Source organism: Schistocerca piceifrons, chromosome 3 (genome assembly GCF_021461385.2).
Source record: "Schistocerca piceifrons isolate TAMUIC-IGC-003096 chromosome 3, iqSchPice1.1, whole genome shotgun sequence".
Lineage (NCBI taxonomy): Eukaryota > Metazoa > Arthropoda > Insecta > Orthoptera > Acrididae > Schistocerca > Schistocerca piceifrons.
The window spans coordinates 384,067,613-384,086,792 of record NC_060140.1 but is presented as its reverse complement, the minus strand read 5'-3'; the positions used below and the strand labels follow the sequence as shown (position 1 = coordinate 384,086,792).

General features: G+C 45.0%; 1 protein-coding gene across 2 annotated transcripts in view; it reads right to left on the bottom strand.

The window, feature by feature from the left end:
- The window catches only part of LOC124790017 (eukaryotic translation initiation factor 5B), a 434,617-nt gene that overhangs the window by 56,479 nt on the left and 358,958 nt on the right, over positions 1 to 19,180 (bottom strand). For both annotated transcript variants that reach the window (XM_047257568.1, XM_047257567.1), the window contains exon 20: positions 18,923 to 19,084. In XM_047257568.1, coding sequence (XP_047113524.1) covers positions 18,923 to 19,084 — 162 coding nt within the window. The remainder of the gene's footprint in view (positions 1 to 18,922; positions 19,085 to 19,180) is intronic.

The window sequence follows — 19,180 nt, the reverse complement described above, 5'->3', positions numbered from 1 at the left end:
ACTACACAATGGACTATTCACGTTAGGGAGCAACGAAAATAGCCTCAGGAGCACACTTTAGAGATCTCCCTGCCAGGTTGCAGGAGGCAAGACAAAGAATTGTGAAAGTTTTCCAAGGGACTGTTTTCTGCTCCAAATGCTCCAGCTCATTCTGCACAGGATACAGTCACACATGCTGTTTATCTGGACTATCATATGTTGCCTCCCCCAACCCTGTGTTATCCTGACATAGCATCCGGATACTTCATTCTCTTTCCTTGGTTGAAGAAAACATGGTGTGACAGACATTTCTTGATGAATGTACGGTGGGTTTGGAAATGTAACATTTCTTGAACAGTGAAAATGTGGACATGTCCGAAAGAACAGATACCATCGTTGACTGTGCAGCTCTCTAGAATGAAATGATAATTAAATCAAGACCTTAAGCTGCCGACAGGCGTTGATAGACATCAACGGGGACAGTTGAAAATGTGTGCCCCAAACGGGACTCGAACCCAGGATTATCCTGCAGGGGCACTACGAATGTAGTGTGTGGACATTAAGTTGGGAACGTGGGTCTCACGGGGAGTGTCCAAGGGATAAATCCCTGCAGTCGCACTATCCTCTGTGCCCTTGGTGGGTCAGATGGATTGAGTGTCTGCCATGTAAGCAGGAGATCCCGGGTTTGAGTTCCGGTTGGGGCACACATTTTCAACTGTCCCTGTTGATGTATATCAACGCCTGTTGGCAGCTTAAGGTCTTGATTTAATTATCATTTCAAGTTTCATGGTCGTCTTAATTAATTATTGATAAGCAGAATTTTATGACTGCCCATCGTACATTCAAAGAATGGTTTCGTCCTCCTCCAGTCAAAAATCGGAAAATATCCCTATCGATACTAAAGCGCAAAAGTATTATCACTTGAAAATGTGGTATAACAACATATCGCTACGAATCTGGTAGGGTTGTGAAAAGAAAAAACGTTTTATGCCAAGAAAATGAATTATTTATGCAAAAGTCAATATTGACGAAATACTGCTGGTAATGACTTGTGGGCTGCTGCTGTTATATGGTACAGCATGCAAGTACGGAAAATTGAAAAAAAATTATAAGAAAAAATCACGAGGGATACCGAGAAACATGACTAATGTTCAAAAAATATTAATAAGTAACCACGGACTATTTGGCTACTCTCTATGGAAACAAGTACGAGACAACAGTGACAATAACAGAAATAACTTTCGCTATTCACTAAGTTTTTGGCTAAAGAATCAAGCGTCACTACCGATAGCAGATTGTTGTTGCGCGCTTCTCAACCCTTTATTCCTCAAAGCGCCGTTTCACAACTGTAGACGTACTAAGGAAAATATGTTCAGATTACAAGCAGTACATTGGGAAAGCAGAGATGTAGGAGCAGTAAATCGCAGGTCGAGCAAGGAACGCAGATTCTACTGACATGCTTGTTAAAGGACGGGCACTCACCGGACGGTTACGGCTAGGGTGCTGCGCCGGACGCGGAAGCGCGGGCGCTCTCCCGGCGCGAAACAGCGAGCAACTAGCGCCCCGACGCCCGCGACCAGCCGCCACCGCCGCCGCCGCGGCGCTCTGCCGATGACGTCACGGCCCGCGAGAGCGGCGGCCAGCCGCGGAGGACGCCTGGCTGCCGAGCTCGCGCCCATCGATTCGCAAAACACGCACCTCGAGCACCAATGGAACCGCGTCCCTATACACGGCCAATTCCGCTCGCAGACAGACTTCTGTGAGGCAAACGTTCTCCCCGACGTGCTTGTATTGCTTGCCAGAAGGGCACGTGCGCGATGCACAGATGTTATCCTCGGCGATGGATTAACAACTGTTGGTCTGACAGAGCAGAAAGGCGCACTGTGGAAGCTTTCTTACAACCGGCCAAAATCCTGGATTCGCTCATTATCTCCTGCTCACAAGCAGAAAAAACAAAATTACATGACTTACAATTCTCCGTCACAGCATGTGCGAAAGTCTAACTGCAGATTAAAATAACGTTGAGGTAAAAATAGAGTGCATGCGAGACGAGAGAAATTTTTTTTTTTTTTTTTGGGGGGGGGGGGGGGGGGGGTGAAGGACTGGAGATGTTACTTTCATTGAATCTATGTATCAGTGACTGTGAAGGTTCCCTTCGTTCTTCTAGCAACGAATGAGTAAAAGCTGTAGGAAAAAGACGTCACTGAAGCTGGGGGATAAAAATTAATAAAAAGGAAACAAAGGTAACAGCGCTAGAATGAAATAAAAGAGAAAATATACTGCTGGATGGAGAAATACTAGACCATGTGCAAAGTTTGGACTGCAAGCGCAGCATAAAAATTAAAATCAGGATAGCAATGGCGAAGTAGAGAAGTTTTCTGCAGCAATATGGACAAAGATTTGAGGAAACGAATGATACTGTGTTTCGTACGGAGTGCGATTCTGTATGATACTGAAAGGTGGACAGTGAGGAAAAAAGACAGTAAGGCTGGAGATATTTAAGATGTGAACGTGGCGCAGGAGGAAAAGAATGTTAGACTGCTAGGATAAAAAGGAGGCGGTACTGAGAAATGAGGGAGGGCAGACAATTACAGTGAGTAATAAAAAGAACAATAAACTGGACAGAGCATATTTTACAATACGAAAGGCTTATAAAAACAATCTTAGAAAGGTACTGTATGTGGGAGGGAAGAGGAGGTAAGATAGGAAAAGATTAAAGACCTCAAATGATGTGATGAACGAGAGCAAATACAGTAGCACCAAGAAGGAAACTATGGACTATTAGAACTGGAGACGCTAAAGATTTGGTAACATAGAAGAATAGTGATAATTATAACGTTGATTAGGTTTCATACTCAGTCTGCATATTTACTGCGAGATGGCAAAATAATATCGTCTACCAAAATTTACATCTATATTGTCGCATAAGGTTACTTTTCGTTGAATAATATATAGAGAGTGGCAAAAATCGTAGTTACGTAATCTGCGAAAATGGTTTTAACTAATTACACCCGTCCGCAGCTCGTGGTCGTGCGGTAGCGTTCTCACTTCCCGCGCCCGGGTTCGATTCCCGGCGGGGTCAGGGATTTTCTCTGCCTCGTGATGACTGGGTGTTGTGTGATGTCCTTAGGTTAGTTAGGTTTAAGTAGTTCTAAGTTCTAGGGGACTGATGACCATAGATGTTGAGTCAAATAGTGCTCAGAGCCAGCCATAATTACACCCAAGCCTACAGATGTCAGACACTCAGATCGGTATGAAACGTTGCGTGTCGATGGAGTATCACCAAAACACCGATTTAGTTCGTGCTATGTTCTGTGTCCAGTAGAACATGCATAATCGGTACTTAAAAGTAACACCAGAATTACGGAGTACAGGAAAAGCGTATATGTGGGTTCTTAATGTAAAGAATTGGTAGGTGAGTTGGTAGAGCGTAAAATCGTCGTATCAAAGGTCCCGGTTTCGAAACTCACAGAAGGCGACTTTTTTTTTTATTAACAGTTTACGCGTGAAAGTGCTATATGGGGTAACATTTTTGTGACGTGTAAACGGAGGTTTCAGAGTTTGAAGCAATGTTCTTTTGGCAGCGCGCTTTCGCTTCGTTAGCTGAAAGTAGAAAACTTACAGAGCACATTTGTATAGGTACGCGTGGTGCCATCTATACAAATATAAGCTATAGGTTTGCTACTTTCAACTAACGAATCGAAAGTAGACTGCAAAAACACTGCTATAAACTCCGAAACGTCCTTTTACATCTCAGAAAATGTTCACCCATGTAACAATTTCATGGGCAAACTGTTAATAAAAAAGTCGCCTTCAGTGAGTTTCGAAATCGGGACCTTTGGTACGTCGATCTGACGCTCTACCGACTCACCTACTAGAGATATTCATATTCAATTTTCACAGAAAGGCTTTTCCTATAATCTGTAGTTCTGGTGTTACTTTTCATTACCGTTTACGTTTCTTCTACTGGACGACAGCACACAGCACGAACTTGATCGGTGTGTTGGTTGATGCTCCATCGACACACAACGTTTGATACCGATCTGAGTGTCTGACAGCTGGAGGTTTGGTTGTTAATTGTCACATAGTTTTACACAAGTTTAAAAATCGAAAACTTATCTACATTACGAACATCTTAACCAGTGATACAGTACTAGTTGCAGATAGCCTATGTAAAGGCTATATGGCAACAAAATTTTCATTTGCAGTATTTCGTATAATTATCGACTGAATTTAAAAATTTAAAATTGCATCGTAATCTACACGTTGAAGGTTTAACAGTTAATATTGTCTTTGGGAATCTTAACTCAAGGCGCACAAATTAGGGCTGCTCACACTATATTCACCGTATATTTCAGAATGAGAACACTTCGCGACTCCCAACAAACTTTACACACAGTTTCATACCTTTACGAAACATTTTCTCGTTGATAACCTCCTCAGAACAATGAAAGGAAAAATGTTTATCGCTTGCTACAGTTTGCTTATATAGAAAAACTTCAGCAGCTCGTACGACGAATTAATTACTTACTTCTTTACTAATAACTCTATTCGCAACACACTGCAGGCACTATCCACGTATAACACTGAATATACCTGCACAATTACATCATTGTACGACACACAGCTCAGCAGATATTACATAACAAAGATTGTAATGCTTAATACGGAGTAAGAATTACCCACAATATACTAATCCAGTCTTTGACAGTGAGAGCAGTAAGCGACTTCCAACAAACTGTACACCAAATTTCAATCGTTCTCTATACTTTTTCACTAATCTATGGGTGAATAATCCGAAACTAGTAAAACCAACATACCGGTCGTTACCGTTTCGAGTATTGAACCGTAAAGGTTTCACGTGTTTGACGTCGAATATTTAACGTTCTCCCAATAGGGTAATGCAAAGAATTTTATAAATCCGAATTTATCCCAAGAGATTCTTTTGGAGGGCACATTCAAGCACTTTAATATCCCAAACTGTACGCAGCTGACGGCCTATTTCATGATAGTAAGAGGCGATAGCTGAGATGAGATCTATTCCCAATTTGTTTGCATGGCACAACAGTTACCAGTTGCCAGATCTTCAACAGGCCACTATATTCCTTGTTGCAGACTTTTGGAGGAGACTCTTCACGCCGCTAAAACAGGCCACAGTTACTTCACTCGTTCTCTTCCCAAAGAGGGAACGACGTAAACAAAGTAATGAGCGCCAGACGTTACCTCGTTTCGAATATTACAAACAAAAATTACAGTAAATTCGGGACGTCACCTCAACAATAGTATAAACTATTTGCCGACTATGGTAATGGGGAAATGCCACGAAGTTGAAAGCGCTTTCACGTTATTTCTGCGTGGCATCGAAGTTCGCGGAAAGTGGCTACCAGGCCCATTGAGCTGCCGGGGCTCTCGGATGAATGGGGGTCGCTACCCCTTCGTGAATGACGCACCCCTGACGTCACAGCGGCATGTGGCGGGCCGCCCTCGGGATTCGGGTCACACGTGGAGCAGCACTGTTGCCGGGCACGAAGAGAGCATGGCTGCTGAATCTGCTGGGAACACCGTAATCTCTACGTAACAAGTTTCAAATGTTAACTAACAACACATTCTCACGGTTGTGAACGTTGTCACTGCAATATACGAATGAGCTCCAGCGACAATTTTTTTTTCTTTTATTTTTTTTTATTTGTCTTTGACATTGGACAGCAGGTAACGTTGTCCCAGAAGGAAATTTAAAGCAGTTCCAATCCCCCGGTTTCGACCAAAGATTTCGGGAGGTTTTCCTTGGTTATAAGGCAAATGTTTCAGAAGCATGTAGGTTGCAGTAAGTACTGGGAGATGAAAAAGCTTGCACAGGATAGAGTAGCATGGAGAGCTGCATCAAACCAGTCTCAGGACTGAAGACCACAACAACAACAACAAGGCAAATGTAGGTATAGGTAAACCCCTCCAATTAATTCTCAACTGGGATTCCCTTCCGGGCACGACCAGCTTGCCTGGTATTTGGCTGCAAAGATCCGAGGCTCTATAATGGGCCAGATTTTCAACAGGCCACTATATTCCTTGTTGCAGACTTTTGGAGGAGACTCTTCACGCCGCTAAAACAGGTGGAAGATACTTCACTCGTTCTCTTCCCAAAGAGGGAACGATGTAAACAAAGTTCTATCTTTGTGATTACAATCAAAGGAAATACCTACACAGTTGGGAACACTTCTCGATGACGTATAGATTTTTACAGACCAAGTATAAGGTCAGATGTCACAACGACAGGAAAGGAAACCGGCAGAACAGTTGCTGAAGGGGCCATTCCGGAATTTGTCAAGTGATTTAGACGCCGAAAAAGCTGGTTGGCCCGACTGAGATTTTGATTGCGCTCCGCCCGAAAATGAACCCTATGTCTTCCTCGATCGCTCGATAGGAGTAACAATCCCTTTATAAGTAAGGCATGCGTGACATCTATTGCCTAAAAGTATTTTATCACTTCTTAATTAATTTTATAATGACACTTATTCCGATTAGTAAAAATTATCAGAGAAGCAACCGCAAAATAAATTACACAAGAGATCACCGCGAAACTAATAGAATGGGAAATACTTTTCTTAGGGTAATTTCCCAGGCATAAACTGCTGAGAAATTACCTTCTGCGATTAGAAAACGTTCCCTTCATGACTCATGTTAACAGGTAGGCGGAGGAAAAATTAATTTGTCCCAGTAACTACCTGATAATTACGTGGACGGCGTTCTGGCGCAAGCTACGAGGATGTTATCGACAGAAGAATAGAGGAGGGTGCCGACGACATGAATGAAACGGCTCGAGCTCAACCGAGGCCACTGCTGAATGAAGAAGCGGGCGGTGGCCTCGTGAATGGACAAGTGGGTCACTGGGTCGGCTGTAAGCCAAAATCAATGGCGTGGTGGTGCCACGTGCCGGTTTAGGGGTGGTTGTCCCGGTCAATGGTGTGACGTCACGTGCAGGAGACCCGTGACGTCATATCGAGCGGCCGCGCGCGCTGGGGGAAGCAGCGGCTGCCGGAGACTCGAGTGAGAGAGCAGGCGGGCAACACCGGCCGGGCCGGCACGTGCCTGCCCCCGAGGCGCCCCAACCCCCTGCTCGCTGGCCTACTTCCATTCACAACACGCCGGGATCCGCCCCGTTCACAACACGACGCACCGATATTCGACGCTCTCAATTATCACATTCCAATGCCACTTTCAGAACTTCAAAAAAAATCCACTTCAATTAAGAAAACGTTACGCGGCGGTCTATCCGGAGTCATTAAACGCCTTCTGAAACAAGAAAATATTCCGCAAGTTTGTGGGAATCCGTTCGGAAAAAGGAGCAAACTTTAGAACAAAGCAAATAACCTGTTTCAAATATAACGGCATGACCTGACGCGAGAGGCCGGGTCAAGCAACTGCTGGATCATCAACGAAAGGGAGCTGCTGTGAATGAGCCCGGGAAAGGTGAATGGGTGGCTGGAAGTGGGTCAGGCGAGGCGGCACGTGGATGACCTACCCTCCCTCTCCCAGCCCCGCCATTCATGCCCTCGAGCTGACGCTTACAGAACCGTAAGGTGCCCCTTCCACGAAATTGATCAAGACAATAAGTTATTCTTTGTGATGATCTCAGAACGTGTTCATTAATTCATCAAACTTCTGTAACAGCCCCTACTTAATTCAAATTTCCTTATCGTGACCTCCACAGCCGTTTGACCTAAATCCCAACGCCATTTAGCACTCATCAGAGAGAGAATTTGAGGACAATTATAGGGAGCTTGAAGAATTTGTTGACAATATAATTCGAACATCTTGTAAAATTATCCAATTTCCGGAAATCTGACAGTGTAATAGAGTGGCGTTGTCTTTAGTTTTCGTCTTGTACGGTAATATCTCTGGAAGCGACCTGAGTCCACTGTACCGCTTGACCAATCGAAGTATGTGCCTGTCATGAAAACAATCTATTCTTGAACAAAGTGATGCGTAGTGCGTACAGGCTGCTTCTGTTCCTTATGCTTTTGTAAGCTTCCTAAGAGGAAAATATTATGAACCTTACCATAAGTGCTTACTCTCTACTTCCACTTCTCACTTACGCTGAGTACACAGTTGTTAGTTTCTCACTGAAGCAAACACGGTGTAATATTAGTTTCATCATCTGGCGCACTCTTTGCGTGGATCGATTATAAGTCAGTGACCAGCCTGGTACTGTGTTGATGTAACGTCCTTTGGACGATGCAGTGTTCCAACGAGTTAGTAGCTCTGTCGGTGACAAATCACTGGAGCAAGTTTACATAGTGTGATTGCACCACACACAAGTCACACAAAACTTCGTCTGCTGAGCAAAGAAGGGGCACTTTCAACGCAAATTTGCTTGTATCCAATGCGCACTTATAGAAGTATGTGGACAATAATTGCAAGCACTACAGATGTGTTTCTGAAAGTGTGTGTCAGAACAGGAAAACGCTCGTTTCACGATACTGTGCGGATTCTGCCCGAGGAGTGTATTCATAATTGAATGAAGCAGATAAAAAACTGCTTGCTTCTGAAAAAAAAGTGTAGCCGTGTCCTGTAAAATGGGGCAGGTCTTCCACGTGGCAGCTGGATGCAAGAGGCGAGTTCAGGTGCGTCGACCCGCGTCTCCCCTCGCCTGACACGTGCCGGCCTATCGATTCGCGGCGCTCTGCAACCCTGTGGTGGAGAGGGCAGGAAGGGACAGACAAGCTGGTGACCAACATAGCCCATTCACACAAGCTGCTTCCATTCAAGCCAACGCACGTCCATTGATACTCTCCACCAGCGCGGCCATGAGACGTGAGCTACCACTTTTACAAAAACAGCAGTTACTGCCGGAAGCAAGACAGAATCGCAGTTGCAGCTGCAAGGTCATTAATCATTTCTTGAACAGCGTGGCGATCAATGAAAAAACACGAGGATACCGAATGCCGAAGACACTGGTGATGGGTTGTGGACGCGTTTACTGCTTAAGTATCGATACCACGAGAGCTGGAGAACAACCGCCGACCCAATTAGTTTCGAGAAAAAATGACTAACTCCTGGATTAAGACCGATCGCAGTGCTTGTCGGCTACAAGGGGAATAGTTCTAGCACGCTGCTAGTTGGCTTAAACCTCCGTCTGTCCGATTTGGTATAAACCAGTTCACGTCAGCTAGTTATGTTATCGTAAACGTAACACACAGACTTTTAAAACGAACACCTTACGGGAACACCTCTTTCCGAATCGGCGTGGTATTACTGAAACTACAAAGATATTAAAAGGTGTCCAGGTCCATGACATTTGATCATCCCCAACTGGAGACCATATTTCAAAAAATCTACTGGGTTAATGGTTAGTGCAGCTGTAATGCAAATCACGGCAGTACCGCAAAGCCCATGATCTCCCATCCATCTTGAACGAGCAGCGTTTAAGGTGTCTCCTGAGTACGAAGAGTCGAGCGCTCGGTGGAAATACCGAGAGAGGTGGCACAGTGGTTATCATACTGGATTCGCATTCGGAAAGACGACGCTTCAAACCCGCGCTCGGCCATCCTGATTTAGGTTCTCCTTTATTTCCCTAAATCGCTTCAGGCAAGTGTCGGGATGGTTCCTTTGAAAAGGCACTGCCGACTTCCTTCCTCATACTTCACTTATCCGATGGGACCGATGACCTCGCTGTTTGGTACCATTCCCCCAAATCAACCAACCTATCTATCTACCTACCTATCTACCTACCTATCTATGGAAATCCGTCAACAAGTTGCGTACAGGTGTCAAGGGATTCTAGGACACACTAAAGCAGTGCGATATCCTCGAACAGTATAGTTATGGTGAGACTCTTTGACACTATAGCATATGACGGACAGCCCTCTATAACTAGACAGTTGTCCACATCTCGGCTTAGTAATGGCTAGTAACATTTTCATTAACGTGGTCGTATTCTGAGCTGATCAATACCAATACTTTCTATATGAATAAATAATGAGCGTCATGATTCCGCATGTCACATTTCTCTTAGACTCACTGCATTACGCAAATGGTGGCTGTTTTTCCCTTCCTTCTTTTGGGATTTGAGGTATACATTAATATTGCCGTAACATTTTCATCCTCTTGTCCTCGGTCTGCCCACTGCTTTTTTCTCCACTGATTTTTTAAATTTAATTTTGTTGCATTTTGTCAAAAGCTGTACAGCTATTGCAACTGCTTGTTAAGGTTAAATCTTAAACATATCGCTATTTCATAAGCCAGAGATTTATATTCCCTTCTTGTTCGTAACGTGATACTGATGTTAATTTCAAAGTTTTTTTGACTCATTACTATTTTAATATTTGTTGGCAAGGGGTTATGCATTTTGAAAGGTTTTCCTACGGTTTCTTTTGATGTGGATATCCGAAAACGATGTGGTTGAGATCTCCGTCGTCTTCTGGATGTTCGCTGCGAGTGGGAGAGTATCACTCCGATTCTGTAGAGATCGTAGGCACTCCAAAGACCAAATGTTATTTTTGAGCCGTCAGTGTAAATAAATGTGGCATCCTACATTTGTGCGCATAGAGCAGCAAATGCACGACGATAAACGAGAGGAGTGGTACTATCCTTGGGAAGCTCACAAAGGTCACGGAGTAGGCAGGTCCGGGGGCGAAGCCTAGGTGGTGCAATACCCACAATTGTCAAGAAAGTTTTAGGAAAGTGGAAGGAAAGAGAACGTAGCAGTTGACGGAAGCGGATTCCTGGTGGTAGTAGAGAGGAAGGGCGGCCTGAATACCCTAAAGCTAAGGAGGCATCGAAAAAAAAGGGCATGGGCGCGATGAGCAGGCATGGAGGACAGATGACTACCGTAACAACTCAGAAGGACAGCTCGCCGATTGGACAGCGGAGGTTCAGCAGTCTAAGCATAAAGGCTTTCCACGGGGCTAGTGTAAAAAGCTCCAGACGCTAAATGCAATCAACGGTGGTGGACAGTGTCGCGACGCCGAAGAATAGACGGCCGAGCAGAGGAGTAAACTAGGCTGCCGTAGTCCAATTTCGAGCACACTAAGGCGAGATACAGGAGGAGAAGCACCACTCGGTCCGCTCCCCAGGAGGTACCATTCAGAACACGGAGGGTGTTGACGGATCGCAGACAACGAGCCGGAGGATATGAAACGTGGGAGGACCAGCACAGTTTTCTGTCAAACATAAGTCCCAAGAATTTAGCGACGTTCGCGAACGGATGGTCGACAGGGCCTGGATGTAGGAAAGGCGGAGTAAACTCCGTACGACGCCAAAAATTTACACAGACTGTTTTACTGGGAAGAAAAGCGGAAGCCGGATTCGATGCTCCATGAGTGGAGACGACCGAGACATACTTGAAGACGTCATTCAAGAAGGCTGGTCCGTTGAGAGCTGATACAGATAGCAAAATCGTTGACAAAGAGGGAGCCCGAGAGGTCAGGAAGGAGACGATCCATAACTGGGTTTATGGCGATGGCAAACTGTACAACATTTAGCAAGGTGCCCTGGGGTACCCCATTTTCTTGGGAGACAGTACGGAAGAGAGGAGTGTTTACCCGCACCTTAAATGTGCGCTCTGTCATAAATTCACGAACAAAAAGGGGTAGCCGACCTCGAAAGCCCCAAGAGAACAGTGTGCGGAGGATGCATGTCCTCCAACAGGTATCGTATGCTCTCTCCAGATCAAAAAATATTGCTACCGTTTGGCGTTTCCTAAGAAAATTGTTCATGATATAAGTGGAGAGAGCAACAAGATGATCAACTGCAAAACGATGCTTTCGGAAACCGCATTGCGCAGGTGTTAAAAGGTTTCGGGACGCCAGCCAACAGGCTAAACGGCAATTTACCATACGCTCCAAAAGCTTACATACACTACTCGTGAGAGATATGGGGCGATAGCTAGAGGGGAGATGTTTGGTCTTTCCAGGTTTCGGAACAGGGATGACGATAGCTTCCCGTCATCTTCTGGGGAAGGTATTGTCGGCCCAAATTCGATTATAAAGGCAAAGAAGTTAATGCACACTACGCTATCACAAATGCAGCAACATTTGGACGTGGACGCCATCCGGTCCTGGGGCGGAAGTGCGAGAAGAAGAGAGTGCATGTTTAAGTTCCCGCATAGAGAAAAGAGTATTATAGCTTTCGCTATTTTGAGAGGAGAAGCAAGAGGTCGCACTTCCGCTGCTCGTTTCTTCAAGAGAAAGGCTGGCGGGTAATTTGAAGAGCTCGAAATCTCAGCAAAGTGTTAACCCAATGAGTCCACTAAGGTATCATGCGCGACAGTGATCGGGGAGAAACTAGACGTGCCGGATAACCGTCGAATTCGACTCCAAACTACTGAGGAGGGAGTAAGGTGTTAAAAGAGCTGGTAAAGTAGTCTCGGCTTGCCTTCTTTCTATCGCGGATGATGCGACGGCATCGCGTACGTAACTACTTGTAGCGGATACAGGTGGCCAACGTAGGATGGTGGCGGAAAACGCGAAGAGCACGTCTCCGCTCGCGTATTCCGTCACGGCACGCAACGTTCCACCAAGGAACTGGGGAGCGCCGGGGCAAATCGGAGGTGTGAGGTATTGAACGCTCCGCCGGCTATAAGAATAACTTCCGTAAAATGAGTGACCTGATCGTCAAAGCGAGGAAAGGGACGGTCATCGAATGTCGCTAGAGAGGAGAAAAGTGTTCAATCGGCTTGGGAAAACTTCCAGCGTCTTGGGCGCATAGATGGCAGTTGTGGTTGTAATCTAAGGATACATGGAAAATGGTCACTCGAGTGTGTATCAACAATAGCAAACCATTCAAAGTGGAGAGCTAGCTGAACAGTACCGACCGAAAGGTCCAAGTGAGAGAAATTGGTCGTGGAGATCCCCAAAGTGGGTGGTGGGCATTGAAGTCTCCAACCAGCAAATAGGGGGGGGTCTACCAACGAGATTAAGGAAATCAGCTCTCGCCATCGGTGTGGACGATGGAATGTATATGGTACAAAGATAGAAGGTGTATCCAGAAAGGGAAAGACGGACAGAGACAGCTTGGAAGGAATTGTTTAAGGGAATTGGGTGATAATGGACAGTATCATGGATAAGAATCATAATTCACCTATATGCCGGAGTGCCATCAACAGAGGAGGGATCAAACCGGACTGACTGGAAATGAGGGAAAACAAAGCGATCGTGGGGATGCAGCTTTGTTTCCTGAAGACAGAAGACAACTGGGGAGTAGGATCGTAAGAGGATCGACAATTCATCCCGCTTGGCTCGAATGCCGCAGATATTCCAATGGATAATTGACATAGGGTGGACAGAAAAGGGAATAATCTTACCACAGTTGCTGTCAACTCAACGACCGCTGAGAGCCGGCGGCCGACAGCGTGGAACGGCATTCGGCCAAAGGCAGAGAAGATCCTGATCCATACGTTGTTCGGGGGCAGCTCCTGCCACCAACGATCAGCCGGTTGATCGGCCGCCAGCGGCGTGCCTCGGCGACACGGAAGACGGCCAAGGGCGGTTACCGCCGGGTGGCGCTGTAGATGAGACACGCCGTGGCGGAGAAGGAGAGGAACTTTGTTTCTTATGAGCCTTCTTGGAACTGGACGTTGAGATGAGGGAGGAATCGATGGCTGTGAAGTCGGGGAATGTAAAAAAAATCTTCGCGAGTAGGCTCTTTTTTGGAAGTCTGGGAGTCCGATTTTTGGGCTCGTGATTTAGCAGGAGCCTGTGAAGGGTCAGCCGTAGAGTGAGCAGATGATAGTGGGGAGGCTGAACGGGCGATCTTTGCGATGGCCGATCTGACGACCGTGGCACTAAACGTGAGATCGCCTCCTTAGTAGGCCGAGGAGATGCAAGGACAGTGCTATATTTACCTGCTGGGGGCACAGTGGGCTTTCGACTGGCGAATATCTTACGAGCAGCATATGTAGACATCTTTCCCTTCACTCGGATTTCCTGAATAATTCGTTCATCTTTGAAAATAGGGCAGCGTGGTCGCCCACACAATTGATGCAAGGTGGAAAATCACCCTCACGGGCATCCCTGCCATATGTAACGCATTTGGCCGGATTGGAACACGACTGGCTGGAATGATTAAACCTCTGACACCGATAGCAACGCGTAGGGTTGGGGATGTAAGGGCGAACTGAAATTATCTCATATCCCGCTTTAATGTTCGATGGAAGTTGAACTCTGTCAAACGTCAAGAAGAGAGTACGGGTTGGTACCAAGTCCTTGTCAACCCTTTTTATGACTCGATGTACAGCCGTTATGCCCTGCTCAGACAGGTAGTTTTGAATTTCCTCGTTGGACAATCCGTCGAGTGAGCATGTATAAACCACCCCGCGTGACGGATTTAAAGTGCAGTGCGCTTCCACCCTGACAGGGAAGGTGAGTAGCAGAGGAGTTCGCAGAAATTTTTGTGCCTGGAGGGCACTGACTGTTTCTAACAACAAGGTGCCATTTCGTTATCGGGAACAAGAATTTACAGGACCTGCAATTGCGTTGACACCTTTCTGAATAATGAAAGGGTTGACTGTGGAGAAGTCTTGACCTTCGTCAGACCGAGAAACAACTATGGACTGTGGCACTGATGGAAGAATTATGTGTGGCTGAGACTCATCAAACTTTCGCTTGTGAGCAGAAGTTGTAGACGTAGAGGAAACCATTGTGAAAGTATCCCCCATGATTACCAGCGTCTCCGATGGCGCGCTCGTTCCTCGTGAAGGCCCTCTATGAAGGCACTCCCGCCTTAGGTGTTTGTTCACACCTCAGGTCACACCTCCTGAGAAACGGACGGAGGGACCAATCGGCACGTTAGAAGGTACCAGCTTGGATAATCACCCCTCCGTGGGCCTGGCCTGTACCAGGGGGTACATATGTGTCCTACCTGTCTACCCAGGGCGGGGAATTACGCGTTACCCCGTCACCGTCTACGCGTGGGTCGGACTTCAGACACGCACAAGGAGGAAAGAAAGAGAAAGGGAGGAACAAAGAAAGGGAAGAAGAGAGGTCTCAAACGACGCAGCGGAGAAGAATGTGAAGAGAAGAGGCAAGGAAGAAAGAAGGACAAAGGGAGGACAGAGACTTTCCAGCATAGAGAGCAAAGAAGAGAATCAATGTCTTACAGTTACAAGCTTCCACCTCAGGACGTAGGTACAGTACATACTCCCAAAGAGGGAGAAGGGGAAGGGAAGAGGCAGTGGGGGGGAGGGGGGGAGGGATGCATGTGGAAAAGGAAGGTATGCAGCCCGGAAAGGAAAAAAGAGCCGCACTAGCTCGGGGTCCTGTGCTCGCCAACCACGTATCCACAAGAGAGTTGTGGACCTCCTGCGGGCTATTGCTAAACTGTTGACCTAGTCTGCCTAATAAGTAAGAGACATCATTATGACAGACTATTGTTTCATAATCTTTACTTCTGTGTCAAAGGAAATGCGAATGTGAGGCAACGGAAGCGTATCACTAACAATTGTGTAAGTTTGCTTTCTTCTGGGTATCCTCTGTCTGCCAAAAGCTGAGGTTTATGACAGGATTATTATTACTGATCTTCTGACGCTTTTTAGGTAGTAATTCTCTACGCGTGTCAAGCGGCATTTCTTCACTTCCTACTAGAAGGGTGTACGTTCGTGGCTACGTCACTGCATCTAGGCATCACTACCTAATCGCCCGTTATTGAAGTACACTTAGTTTTTGCAGTATATGCTATAGAGAATTTGCTAAAAGAAAACATCTGAGACCATTCCAGAGATTATCACTCTGTACAACAAGATGGCGAGGATGTCCAGTTGGGCTACTCTCTACTGGCAGCAAGTAAAACACCGAGAGCTTTTTCAGTTTTTGTATCAATATGATTAACGTGTTTGATCAGGATAGTCTGTCGTCTAGAAGAAGCCCCAAAACCTAAACCGATGCACGAATGTTAAAAGGTCTCACAGCTTACTGTATTCGTTGCGTGCTTTCGCCTTTTTTTCCTAAAGAAAACCACATAAGATTTGGAAAGTGACAGATTGAGACCTTTCCTCAGGGACTACTGATAATAGGTCAGCTACATTAATCATCTATGAGCGACGCTGTTCAAAGCAGCAGACGCTGTAGATATGAAGGCATCATATGTGTATATTAGTACATGAACTGTGTGGCCAAATACACTATATGATGAAAAGTATCCAGACACCCCCTAAAACATATGTTTTTCATATTAGGTGCATTGTGCTGGCACCTACTGCCAGGTACTCCATATCAGCGACCTCAGTAATATTAGACAATGTGAAAGAGCAGAATGAGACACAGCGCATAACTCATGAGCTTCGAATGTGGTCGTGTGATTGGGTGTCACTTATGTCATACATCTGTACGTGAGATTTCCACACTCCTAAACATTCTTAGGTCCTCTGTTTCCGATACGAGAGTGAAGAGGAAACGTGAAGGGACAAGTACAGCACAAAAGTGTACAGGCCGACCTCGTCTGCTGACTGACAGACACCCACTCAACCAATATCTGAATATTGCTCATCAGTTTAGGATCCGTACCAAATATGAATGACAGTGGAAGTAGGAAACGTTAAAATCAGAACAGTACATTTTATTACATGTTAATTTAGTAAGTAAAAAAGCATCCTGGAGATGATCACGGAGTCTCAAGTTCAGTTCCTGGCTGGGTCGGGGATTCTCTCTGCCTGGGGACTGGATGTTTGTGTTGTTCTCATCACTTCATCGTCATCTTCTTCATCACTTGTCACAGTGACTAGATTGGATTGTGAAAAAAAATGGACTGTGTAAAAACTGGGACATTGTACGGGCAATGATGACCATACATGAGCACCCCAAAAACCAATCATCATCATCATCATCATCATCATGGAGATGTTCAGCCAACTCTAGCAGAACACACAGCAAGAGAGGTCTTTCGCATCACAGTGCAGTCTACTGTTGAAGTTCTGACAGTTTGCATACCTAGACAAGTCAAATATATTGCTTCCATCCACCTGAACACCTCGGACAAGACCACTAAGGTACAATTAGGAAGATTCGGGCCACATGTATGCTTACCAACAACCATTCTCGCCATACACCATTTGCAAATTGAACAGGAAATGGGAGAAAAGACAGCAGTACATTCTCTACCTGCTCGAAAGTATTCGGACACTCCTATGCAAAGGGGAATTGACAGTTTCCTGTAACAAGAGGTGGATCTACCTGTATAAATGGAGGTGGAGAGTATTGCATTGTCAGTAGAAAAGCAAACATACAGAACGGATCAGTCAGGAGAATTGCAAATTTGAACTTGGTCTAACACTGGATGTCACCTTGGTAACAGGTCTATCGGATACATTTAAACCCTTCCATAGCCATCAATGAAGTTCACAGTTGGTTATAAGACTGTGAGGTGGAAACATGAAGGAATGATCACAGCTAAATCATGACCAGACAGACCGTATGTACTGACAGATAAGGACCATCTAGCAGTGTGGACAGTGTTTGTAAACTGTCGCATGAAATCATCAAAAGAAATCAATCATAATCCCCAAATTGTTACCAGCAATCCAAGCAGCATGACTACTGCGTGTGGGGAGTTAATAGGAGTGGTTTACAATGATCGAACAGCTCTTCGTAAGCCACATATTTCTGTAGTTATCGCTAAGCAACACTTGATGTGGTGTAAAGAGTGATGAAGTGGTGTAAAAAGTGACATCACTGAACAGTGGACAACACGAAATGAGCAATGACTCAAGATGAGTGATGTGTAGTGATGAATCATACTATACCCTGTCAAAGTCCGATGAAAAGATTTGAGTTTGGTGAATACCTGGACAAAGTTACCTGCAGTTATGTATAGTGCCAATAGTCAAGTATGGATATGGTGGTGGTGTCAGGGTGTGGGGTCTTTAACACATTTTACAGCACTGTGTAGTGTGTAGTGTGTACAGTAGAGGAACAGTTAGATGATGATGACCGATTGTGTGAGAATGATAAATGCAGCCTTATCATAAAGTTGCATGTATGAGACAATGGTTTGTGGACAACAATATTTGTGAAATGGACTGGCCTGCCCCGAGTCCTGACCTGAACCCTACAGAACACCATTGGGATGAGTTAGAATATTGACTTTGCTCCAAACCTCAACATCCAAGGACCTCTCTGGATCTGTTAATTAGGAAGAATGGGCTGCCATTTCTCCACAGCCCTTCAGACATCTCACAGGAAGTGTCCCCAGTACAGTTCATGCCGCCATAAAGGCAAAGGTTGACATGTAGCACATTAATGTCCACTAGTAGATGTTCATATACTTTCGATCAGATTGTGTTAAGTATCCTCGGTTGCACACCATAAGGTGGTTTGTGAAGTATACATAGATAGATAAAGATACATCGCAGCACACCAATAAACTGCACCATTTGAGGACCTTTCACAAAATACACTGCAATCATCATGTTTTTCACTTCTCCAGTTTACAAATAAGGACTAACAAAGTAGGTATTCAGCAAAGATACTTTTCTATTCCCTGTTAATTTGGCAACCCACAGAAGTTTCTTGTCCTTATTAAGGAAATCTGGTAATTTCTGAGTTCTACAGAATGTTTTCTGCTTCAGTGTGTTGTACTATAGATCACTATCAGCCTTTTAGGCTCAGCGCAAGTCTCTTCATATTTGTTATTACTGCTATCTCACTCACAGAGGATGCAAGCTTGCTTTCTGAATACCTTTACTCGTGTCAAACCGTTCTCAACTGACATTCATTACAAGGACTTACCTGACACAGCAGTCATACTTCACCAGTTTTGATGCCACACCTGTCTAGTAACTAAGCTGGTATTTTTGACACCTAATAAATATTCTATAACTCAATAAACTGAATAAACAATCAATATAAATGGAGCAAAAAGACACCAATGAGTATGTTACGACATTTCTGGGTAACATGTGTCCTTAATTTAAGTATATGGTATGTTGCACAATATTAAGTCATGTAGTAGTACTAACCTTGCTGACTAGGAAATCCTTCTCATCAAAATGACGACCAAACATCTTCGGAGCTTCTCCGGGAATTGGCTCTATCTTGATGCATACTTCTTGGCCCTTGCGTGCACTCTCCACATTTTTATGGTTTACTTCAATACTTGTAACAATGCCCAAGTCAACAAACTGAAACAACAACAATAAAGTAGAGGTGAGACAAGCTATAAAGATGAATGTAGCGAAAAACAGCAGGAGTAATAGTAGGAGGGGTGAGTGTGGAAT